Source organism: Sinocyclocheilus grahami, unplaced genomic scaffold (assembly GCF_001515645.1).
Source record: "Sinocyclocheilus grahami isolate Dianchi unplaced genomic scaffold, SAMN03320097.WGS_v1.1 scaffold18.1, whole genome shotgun sequence".
NCBI classification, from domain to species: Eukaryota; Metazoa; Chordata; class Actinopteri; order Cypriniformes; family Cyprinidae; genus Sinocyclocheilus; species Sinocyclocheilus grahami.
Genome location: NW_015505197.1, coordinates 127,999 through 139,846, shown reverse-complemented (window position 1 = coordinate 139,846; position 11,848 = coordinate 127,999). Strand labels below are relative to the sequence as shown.

The following is an 11,848-nucleotide window of genomic DNA, read 5'->3' as shown; positions in this document are numbered from 1 at the left end:
TGGGATAAATGCAGAGCACTAATTCCGAGTATGGGTCACCATACACAAAAAGTATTTTTTCACTACTTCTCTGCAGCTCTGATTATCTTTGCATTGCATTACATTACATTACAACAAAACAGGAACTGTGATCGAGATTCAAACAAACGCCTCTTTCTGACACGCTTTTTGCTTGAAACGACGGTAGTTCCTAAAATTACCAGTAGATGGTGGTAAGAAACCATGACACACTTGTTTTCTTAGTAAAAACTAAACAGATGTGTATTTGAACTGCAGAGCGAATCATACAGTGGAAATAAATATTTGTATAAATGTACTTTTCTAGAATTTTCTAGCTGTTGTCTTAATCCCCTATTTATCAATTGCATGAACACTTATTTATTCACACCAAGCTTATTATAAGGAAACATCCTTCTTCAGAAATACCCTTTGTAAATGTATTCATAATCATCACCAAAGAAATGTTTTTTTTTTGTTGCTCTGTCTCCTTTTCTGTCATTCATTCTTATATTAGTAATTATTTTTTATTTCCTGATTGTTAACTCCGCACTAGCTTGGGCACTTTTATGACCCAGGGGTTGATTTAAAAAAAAAAAATTTTTTTGTTGCATGAAGGTAAGAAGGTCACTTTAAAACTTTCTTGGAAGCTTTTTACTATGTTTTTAATTTATTATTGCTATTAAATGCTATTAAATGTAAAGGTACATTACAAGAGACTGTTTATTGCCTTGTATTAAACCCAGACATGAAAGTAAATCATAAACATAAACGTAAATGTTCATAAACTATTCTGAGTGAAAACTAAACGTTTCAAAAATTACAACTGTCTTATGGTTGTGACAAAGGTTAGTGTACTTGTTTAATGAAGACAACCCGTGTCATTGAAGAACATGCTTGGGGTGTTACGTGATGTGTAAAAACAAAGAAAATATGAAAATATTATTTGATTAGATTACTAATTAAAATTATTATTTTTTAATTTGTTTTTAAATTATTATTTATTTTATTAAAACAATAAAAAATTAGATGTGCTACAAATGACGCTGTGGTGGAATTTTTCTGACTTCAACGAAAATGACACTAATTACAGATCTTTTCCTACGATTGTATCTCAAATGCAAGTCAATGTCAGTTGAAGAATATAACAGTGTGAGTGTGGGAAATGAGCTTCTTTTTTCAAAACGTTTACGGGGCCAAAAGTGCCCTCTTAGTCAAAGAACGGAGACTTTTATTTTAAAGAAATATCGTCGCTATGGACTTGTTGTGTTGTCATAGTAGCTGTGCTCACGTTTTCGCGTTCCTCGTAGTCGCAGGCTTCACACGCGTGCAGCAGCCTGACAACAGCAGCAGCAGCAGCAGCAGCAGGAGGGAATGGGGAGAGAGGGGCACCGCACCGTTTAACAAGACACTCTTCAACACAACACGACCAAAAAACACTTTACCACCGGTGAGCACCTACAAACACCTCGCGCGTCGATCGCTTGTGTTTTTCCTCTCGTGATCCTGAAATAATCAATAAAAACAACCGAAGCTAACACGAGCTCGCGTGCTAACCACTATCACCCTAAAACCCGTACTGTCCGGCGTACATTTGTTGAAAACTGTTCGTGCATTCAGTCCCTGGCAGTGTACATGCAATAGGGGATCAGTTGTAAGCCGTTTTAAGTGAGGTAAATCAATGCATAATGTGTTTTCTTCTTGCATGACGGTGCCTTTTTAGCTACACGCGTCTGTTAGCCCCTGAAAGACTGATTCACATGGCAGACGTATTGATTATTAGGAAAGTTTCAGATCCGGTGATGTATTTCTTATGTGATCCAATATTAGCATGGTGCAAGAGTCCCGTTTGTGATTGGCAAAGTGACAGATGCATGGTTTTGGGGGCCTCGGGTGTGTTGCGGGCTTTGAAGGCCAAGGTCGCAATGAGGCCTAACTGATATGCATGAACACTAATTTTTAGCATATGATGAATAGTGTTAAGATGCATTTGTGATTGTTAGGATATGTGCAGTGCAGTAAGTATGTTGCTGGAGAACATTGGTTTTAATCTACCTGGCGTCTGTTTGTGTAAGAAACGGGATTTTTGCTTGTGTGCCACCAAGGATTCTTGATTTTATTTGATTTAAATATTGCATCTTAGTTGTATTTTTCTTTTTTTTGTCTTACTATGGCAATACTATGCTATTTGGACTTTACTGGATTTACTAAAACCACAAGTATCTTGTAAATACCATGATGAATGAATATGGTACCGATGATATAGTTGTATTATTACCATGATACTTTAAAATATATAATAGAACTAAAAGTGTGCATGGTACTCCAGATTATATGTCCAATTGTTATTATTATTTATTTTTTAATTTTTTTTAAGTGGTATGTCCCAAGTAGTGGTGCCATGGTACAGTCATAGTATCAGATGGTGCAATTGTGCTTTGATATAAAACATGATCCTTAAATAGAATATGAATATAATCTGCGGGTTAAACCTTCATATTAGGGCTTACTTTAACGTGTTTTAACATGTGTATCCACACACATATATCCGTTGTAAGTCAGTTATTAATATTGATTTAAAAATGTTATGTTATTAAAAGCTGCAATATTTTTCAATAGGACATTTTCAATATAAAAAGGAGTTAGAAATTGTATTACATAACAGAATGAGGTGTTATTGTTAATGTTATTATTAGGGATGCTCCGATCCGCCTTTTTTGCCTCCGAAACCTAGGGTTCGGTATTGGCCGATACCGATTCCGATCCGATACCAGTGAAGTTTTTTTTCCCTCATTTAAGTAAATGTAGAATTTATATATCTCTGTGTGTGGAACTGATAATCATTCTTTCACAATCTACTAGATACAGACTACTTCATTATAAAGAAAAATAAAATAAACAAATATGAAAAAATATAGGCCTATGTAATCCATGACAAAAATGTATCATAAACTAGGTTAGTGGATGATTCGGCAGCAAAAGTTATTCTAGAAAAATCAGTGCACAATAATTTTAGAAATCCAAACATTTAGTGAAAAACAATATTTTGTGGGGAACAAATAAAAGTGTTGCACTAAATATGGTAAAATGTTACACATTGCTATTTGTATTATTATAAAATCCATTCATTAAAAACATTCATGAATGTATTTATAATTAAGTATATACTATAAAATTAAAATACATTTATTTTAAATGTATAGCATATTTTTTAATAAGGCAACAACATATGATAGATACGATAGGACAAAACAAATACAGTGCAGCACGAACTGACATTTATACAGTCAACCCTCAACGGACACCTTGGCAAGTGAATTGCCATTGGCTAGTATATTTTTTTGTTTACTTGCCAGACTGAAATTCTATACTATATAATACTCGGCATCCAACTCACACACTGGCGAGTAAAATCTGAGAATTGATTAGCCATTGGCTAATATTAGACATCATTTAGTCGCCCAGAGTGAAGATTTAGTCGCATATGCGAGTGATTTACTCGCAGTGTAGAGGGTTGACAGTCTGTGAGCACGAAGCGCTTACAATGTGCGCACATTGTAAGTGCTTCGTGTTAAAAAGTGCAAAGCACAAAGGGAAGAGAAATTGATGCGTAGTGTTAGTGTATTATATCTGTGCAACAGTTATTGAGCCTTTCTTTGAACAGTTTCAAATTTCAGTTACTGTGCACGTTAAAAACTATTTATAGTCTTTTTTACGCCTGTGTTTTGTTCTCACAGACATCCGGTAGCAAGTAGGGATGTAACGATTACCGGTTTCACGATACATCACGATAAAATGCCCTGACGGTTATCGTTTAAAATTTAATTATCATCAAAACCATATTTGATTATCGCGCTTTTGAAAACTCGCGGTAAATCCTGTCCAGCCGGCATCAGTCTGACGCAGAAGCAGCATGCAGTGTTGTTGTTGTTTTTTGCACGAGATGAAATGGCGGAAGGCAGTGACCGCGCTCGGGAGATTTTTCAGCCATCTAAGAGGACCAAATCGGTGGTCTGGTCGTATTTTGGCTTTTACAAGAGTCTTGAAGGCAATTTAATCGAGGACGGTCACCCTGTCTGCTGATCTTGCAAGAAGAAAGTCGCTGCAAAAGGGGGAAACGCATCAAATTTGCTCAGTCATCTTCATGACCATTATAGTTATATAGCGAATTCAAGGTAACTTTTACCTCAATACCAAAACTAACTGGGCAAATAATTGGACAAAAAATATTGATTAGAGATTAAATATTTCGTTATCTCACTTGTTTTACGCAAAGCTTCCGCAAAGAAAAGTTTGCAGCAAGTGGCTTTGAGCCAAGACGAATGAACGTACAAACTATAAGGTTGACATTTAAGGGATAATGTATTGTATATTCATAGTTAACTTATTACACAGATTTTTTTTGTTTACCTAAAATAATATATATAAATACGGGGATATGAAATATTGAATTGAGATAATGTCTTGAAATCTTACCTGTTTATAAATCCATTATGAACAGTGTACAAAACAATCGTCAGGACAATATGATCACTACAGCAAAATTATAGTAGTATTAATACTAAATTCCTCTGATTTCATTTTCAATACAATCAAAAACTGAGGTGCAAGCTGCATTTGAATGAAACGAGAGCGCCTCTGCGGTGATACAAGAGACATGCGGCGAATTCCAAACAGAAGTGAGCATCCCTATGCTATGACCTATGCCCTACGAAGGGCAAAGGGCATTGCTGTCTCGTATAAGCGTTTGAAACTCTCTTGGCGAAGGGAATGACTGACCAAATGTTACCTTAACAATGCTGCGCGTGCGTGCAGGATTCAGTACTCCAGTTGTTGCAAATAAATTATGAAAATAGTAATTGATCCCAAGTTGACTTTTTTTGTTGTTGTTTTTAAAAAAAAAAGAATTGCTAGTTTTACAAAAATTAACCATTGACTATGATCATATTTTTTTGTCACTGATGGATATTATGCTTTATGTAAATTATAATACTATAAAACTGTGCTAACATTTTATTGACCACTACTGATAGATATCTAAAAAAAAAATTTGCATTAGGCCTGCAACTACCAAGTATTTTAATAATAGACTATTCTGACTATTAAACACTGGTAATGTATATCGAAATATCGGAAATGTGTTTAAAAATCATATCACCGTTATTGAAAAAAATTATATCGCGATACATATTGATATTGAATTATTGTCCAGCCCTAATTCAGGTTTATACAGTAATGGATTCCCTTCTCCGTCTCGTTGTCTGCCATGGGGTCCCTGGTCTGAAAAGGGTTTAAAATCCCTGGTCTTAGCCATGAATAGTTTTTATTATGTGCAAAAATATTTAATAATATTTATATATTATATTTTATTAAAATATTTATACTCTAATATATTTTGTACTTCCTTGTGTACTGTTTTTTCCTACTGCAACCTACTTTGTAGCCTGTTCATGCACAGGGGAAAAAAAAAACCTAACTAGCGATATTGATTGACATTTTTGTTAACCATTTTTTTATTGTTGATTTTCATCTAATAGATCAATTAGTTGTTGTAGCTTAAAATGACAGAGATTCTGGAAGCTCTACACTATTTGAAGGAGATCTCGTTGATTTTATTTTGTATGGCTCTATGATTATATAATTACTGTAGTAACTGTTTTTGTGATGGTATTGATCTTATAATTAAGATAAAGTACCAGTAACAAGTTGTCTTGGGTTGAGCCTTGATTTTCAACAATGGAAATCTGCTTGTTCATAGTCGAATCGGGCAGCCGTGACCTGGCCAGCTGTTTTGCAGTCAAGCATTTAACATTGAATGTTTCGTTCACCGAAACAGATGTGTGTCAGCGTTTTCAAAATCTGAAAGTAAATAACCTATGTGGTTGCATTAGAGATTCATGAACCCGAACATGGAGTCTGAGAGCAGATTTTTAACCAAGAGCAAATGTGTTCACTCACTGAAAATGAAGCCTTGTGTTACTTGAGCTGAAATGACTTGTGGTGATTTGTTGCAGCTGTGTCGAACAGCGGTGGTCAGGAGGAGAGTGTGGGCTCGATCCTGAGTGGCAAAAATGTGTTGACAAGCCAGTTGTCATCCAAATTCAGCTGTCTTCTCCTTGCCAGAGATACGTCCATTATCACAAACTATATTTCCTCTCTCTTTATTTTCAGAGTATTGAAAGAATCTTGTCTCAGGCCCCCTCCCCCATCTGCAGCATTAAGGTACTGTGATAATTTCTCTCTGCTGAAATAATAAATGCACAATGATTTCAAATCAATATGTTTAAATGTTTAAATTCAAAGCAATGGATAATACATGTAGGTATGTATGTATGTTTAGGAAAAAAACATTTGTTGTCACTGAGGTATTACATTTATTGTAGGGCTGCACAATATTGGAAAAAACTCACATTGCGATATTTTATTTTTATGCGATATATATTGCGATATGAAAAAAAAAATCACCACATGACTTGAATAGTTTATTTGGAAAAAAATTATGATTGGGGTGATTTTGTAGGCGAGTAAATCAGCATAGGAAATAAACAAATTGCAAGCATAGATGCATATAACAACAAAGATAAGAAATAAGCAGTGCTTTATATTTTTCAGGTAAGTCTAACAGTATTCAGGAACAGAAATTGCTACAAAAGCTATAAAAGGGATTTTTCTTTGTGTTTTGTTGTTTGATTAACATTTATAACACAGAAAGCCTCAGGAACATTAAACTGCTGTAAAACAATATAGGCTACTGTTACACATCCATTTTCTTACTCAATTGTTACCCTTCACCTAAGCCATAAGCAACTGCGTTTACAAGGATACTTGCAGAACGCAGTATTTCAGGCACAAATAGACGCAGAAGTGAACAGAATTCAGTGTTCACGTGCATCTTCGTGGCTCTCACTGTGTCTACAACGGATGCGAGCGGCGCGACGCGACAAAATACAATGAACTCATTATCAGTGATGCTGTCCACACTGGATGCGGCACGGCACGACAAATCCCCGACCGTAAACTGATGCCGTGTTCTCTTTATGACGTACTGACACAAAGTTCAAATGATATGCAACGGTCGCGTCCAGTGTAGACAGACTTTGGGGCCATTCACATGTTGCGCCTAAAATCCATAGACTGTATAAAAACATGGACGTTATAAAAAAAATTCACCTCCCTCACAGTTGTCATGAAGGGCAAAATTAGCTATATAGACCAAAATAATTTTTTGAACCAGGCTGTGAACATGTTTTTTTCTGCTGTAAAGTTGGGCATTTTAACATGGGGAGTCTATGGGATTGACTCCCTTTTGCTGCCAGCCTCTAGCGGCCAGTTGACGAATTACAGTTTAAGTCACTTCCGTGTTGGCTTCATGAGAGAGAGCAGGAGGTTGCCGCTTGCTAAAAACGCGTGGGAAACCGCCAGTCGCGCCGCTTTCTCCTTCTTTCCAAAGCGCTCGGGAGCTTGCGCTTTCGTGGTGTCTGCCATTGCTAAGCAATCGTGACCTGTGCTCTCCACGACGATGCGGAAGTTTTAACAAAGGATAAATGGATTTCCAGCACTGAAAATCGCGTGCAGTAGCTCTGCTACTAAATGTGTTTAAAATGGGTATCTCTGTACAGTAGGGTTGTGACGGTGAGGAAATGTTCCCATCGACGTGTGACAACACCGGTAATTCCGGTATCAATTTGTTTGTTTGAGTTTCCCTCTTTTCTTTGCTTTCAAATGGCTTGTAAAAGTGCCGTGCACATTTTACTTTCACTTTCAGATTAGCGGCAATTGAATTGCCGCAATTCGGCGTCAAGCAATTGTTCGTTTGAGTTTTCCATCTTTTCCTCGGATTTCTTGGGTTTCAAATAGCTTGAAAAAGCGCCGTGCGCATTTTACTTTCACTTTCGAATTAGCGGCAATTCGGCGTTGATTCAATTCAAGCAACAACAAACATCAAACTCAGAACTTTTATTAACAAAACGAATAAAAATACACAATATATGCCTAATAAAATAACAAATTACTTGGGCTACACAAAGTTTAAATGGGTATATAAAACTGAATATCCGCAGACACTGTGGAACCAAATAAATAAGAAACAGAACGTTTATTAGCAAAACTAACAAGAAAGCTTGGAGGCACGGCATATACACCTTGATGTAAAATAAAATAAATAAAATACACAAAGTTTAAATAAAGTAATCGGCAAACACTGTGGAACCAAATAAATAAGAAACGAATGTTTAAAAAAACTTAGTCAATAGGCTTTTCAAAATCTAAAATATTGCCAAACAGGCACCTTTGAATTTCCTTTCTAAATAATCTTCTGCCATCGTCTTGTCTTTATCACCTCACTCTTGTCAGTCAGCTCGTCTCACTCTCCTCGTGATAAATAAAATCGGACACCTGCTCCGTGGTGCACTGTCATTCGCGCATGGTTCGGCACGCTGCATTGAGCGTTTAGTTTTTAAAAGTGTCTGTCCTCTAACTGAACTAGGCTAAATGATTTTTGTTACTATAATAAAAATTAAAAAGACGGTGGGGGGCGATGCCGTGGTAGGCAAATGACGTAACCGGTGTTGTGGCTTAACACCGGTATAACCGAAAACACCGTCTTTCGCAGCAAGCCTACTATATAGCTGTCACGTCCGGTGTAGACACTGTGTCTGTGTGTAAGCAAAGAAAACAATCAGTATAAATATAATGATCAGTAGCCTATACTAAACATTGCACATCCTGCGATGTGACTATCGCGGATGCGCACATCACGATATCAATGCTGAAACGATATATCTTGCAGCCCTAATTTATTGTTTAGTAGCCACATTGTTTATTAGAAGACACAGTACTGTTTAAACTCTTGGGATACTTTTTTTAAAAGAAATTAATAGTTTTATTTAGCGAGACATGTATAATGTTACAAAGATTTTGATTTAAAAGAAATGCTGCTCTTTTGAACTTTCTGCTCATTAAAGAATTATCAAGACAAATGTGTCATGGTTTCCACAAAAATATTAAGCAGATCAACTGTTTTCATCATTGAAAAATATTTCTTCAGCACCAAATCTGATTTGTGAAAGATCATGTGACACTGAAAGCTAGAGTTATGGCTGCTAAAACTTCAGTGTTGCTGAATATTGTTTATACATTTATTTTGTAACTTTAAAATATAATAATTTAGAATCTAATATTATGTCACAATACTAAAACAAACAAAATTACTCACCCAAAACTTGAACAGTAGTGTGTATTATGTGTACTTTGCTTCAACATATATACATTATGATTACTGTAATAGAATAAGTAATTAAGTGCTATTTGCTCTGAATGTCAGATTAGCTTTAAATGGCCAACACTGTTGGTTGCTTTACATGTCAAACAAACAGGTTTTTCCTAACTAAGTGGATGATTTTTGACCATAAAAATATAATGTTGACCCAGCCTTATTCTTATAGCCAAAAGTAAAATGTACCAACAGCCTTGTCTGTAAATAGGGCTCATTTCCTCTTATATATTTTTGAATTAATTTTTGTTGTATTGCTGTAGTGAGGTGCTTAGTTAGTATAATCTCTGACCTGTTTGCTTTACAGTTGTATATATTCTAAGTGTATGTCTGTTTGTCCTAGCAGAATAACTTGAGAGGAAAAAGAATGAGCTGATTTTAAGAGCTCTGATAATGATGCCCAGAATAAGTACGACCTGGTCACACAGCAAAGTGGGAAACGTACAAGCTGTAAGTAAACACTCTCATCTATAATCAGTAAACCTCCTGATTCACACGGCCTCTAACCAGAGCTAAATAACATGTCGCTCAAAATACCACCGAATGTAACGGAAACCTGACATAGTTGATTTTAGCGCTGTTGTTTGTGACATCCCACTGATCTGATATTACGCGATCTGTCTCTTGCAGTGAGCATTAGAAGGCCATGATGCAATGAGATAAACACTGGATGACTGGAGGTCCCCTGCTTAACAGTCTCTAAGCATGGCTGGCCTACAGCTGGTGACCCCTGCCTCCTCACCCATGGGGCCCTTCTTCGGTCTCCCGTGGCAACAGGAAGCCATCCATGACAACATATACACACCAAGGAAATATCAGGCAAGTCTTTTGAAATGGTTCGATTTTGATACTCAGGCTAGTCTGAGTGCTTTTGTGCCATTCCAATCCCATATGACTTTTTTTTTCGGAAACACACAAGGAGAAGTTTTGAAAATGTTTATGCTGCTCTCAGTGAAAGTATACAGTGAGCAGGCGAGGAAAGCTGCAAAAAAGACAACAAAACTCCATTAAAGTAGCATAGAAGTACAGCTCATGTCCTATATTCCAAATATTCTCAAGACATACTGTAGCTTTTTGTGAGGAACAGATGGAAATTTAAGCTGTTAACCACTGAAGATCTTCTCATCTGCTATAGCTTTCGACTTAACCTGATGTGTGAAGATGTGTTGCACCAGGTTGGATGTCAGTGAACCATTGTGACTTTCAGTAGATAAGGATTTAATTCTGTTCCTCACACAAAGCTATTGTATGGCCTTAGGAGACTTGAAATATTGTGCACAGGTCATATGGACTGTTTTTTGCTGTTTTTGATTTTATGGAATTGTATTTCCATTAACCATTGTATGGAAAAGAGCAGCTTGGACATTTTGCTAAACATCTCCTTATTTGTTTCATTGAAAATGAAATGGAAATCATACATCAAAGTACTCACAATTCATTTGTATTATAATTCCTTTCTACAAATATTTTCATATTTATTAGTGCTGTGTTCAAAATATCAATACGACGATGTATCGTCACAGAGATTTGACGATATGAGCATTGATACAGCTGGCCCTGTATCGATATTGTGGCACATGTGCAGCAGTGGACCGCGCTTAATTTGTTTAAAATTGAGTAGAAAAGTGCGAGGTTTCTAAAAAAGAATGAATAGAGCATATATAGGCTACAACAAGGTTTAATCTGGCCGCAGAGGAACACAACTGGGTTGCCTGATGTAAAGAGACGTAATCCCCAAAACAGAGCTTCACACTTGCGCAATACGGAAATATCTGCTAAGTGTACTACTTCTCTGGCAACCATGTGCACGCGCTCTCTCTCCACTGAGGATAAACGCGCTTGCTTTCTGAAAACAGTGGTTAGCTTGCAGTTTAGCAATCTCCACTTCAATTGATAATGTAGCTCTTGAGCGATTAAGATATTTAGTTGATAAAACTGTGGGGCAGCGCTAAAAAGTTTGATCTTTTTTCAGCAACGTGATCTGTGTGAGTGACTGCACTTAACATCAAACTGCTTCTGTTTCACACAAATGCTGGCACAGACGTGCATGTTCGGCTAGAGTCGCTTTGAACTCGTGCATCTTCGGAAACGGAGCTGCGCGGAAAGTTACAAAAAATGTTGTGCACATCGCCACGCGCACTCAAAGCGAACTTCCGCCAACACCGCGATGACGTCATATTTGCTTTGTGCACCTAAGCAAACTTGCGGATGCGTAGAGTATAAATCAGCCTTGAGAGTGTGTGTGTTAGATACAGTGAAGACAGTGCGTTAGTTTAGAACTCTTCTAATTTTTTTTTTAATTGTTGAGAGTGTGTTAATTTGTGCACTGATAACCTACCATCAATGTAAATTATTTTTTAAATATATTAGAATGAGTACATTACAATATACATTTATTAGAACAAGTACATCATTATTTATGGTCTTAAAAACAATATGCAAAACAATCAGAATATTGTACCTGGTGGGGAGTGCACAATGTAAACATGGAACATATGCCATGACCTATATTATACTGTGGTACAGTTATGGAGGCCCTTCATAATGCAGAGGTCAGCTGCCTGCTCTGCCAATAGTTAG

The 11,848-nt window shown here is 36.5% G+C and overlaps 1 protein-coding gene across 1 annotated transcript in view; it reads left to right on the top strand.

Moving 5' to 3' along the window:
* Positions 1–1,295: 1,295 nt before the first annotated feature.
* The window catches only part of LOC107552827 (endoribonuclease Dicer), a 40,319-nt gene continuing 29,766 nt past the window's right edge, over positions 1,296–11,848 (top strand). Inside the window, exons 1-4 of the mRNA XM_016234820.1 lie at positions 1,296–1,447; positions 6,169–6,219; positions 9,615–9,718; positions 9,899–10,087. Coding sequence (XP_016090306.1) covers positions 9,974–10,087 — 114 coding nt within the window. The 5' untranslated portion in view covers positions 1,296–1,447; positions 6,169–6,219; positions 9,615–9,718; positions 9,899–9,973. The remainder of the gene's footprint in view (positions 1,448–6,168; positions 6,220–9,614; positions 9,719–9,898; positions 10,088–11,848) is intronic.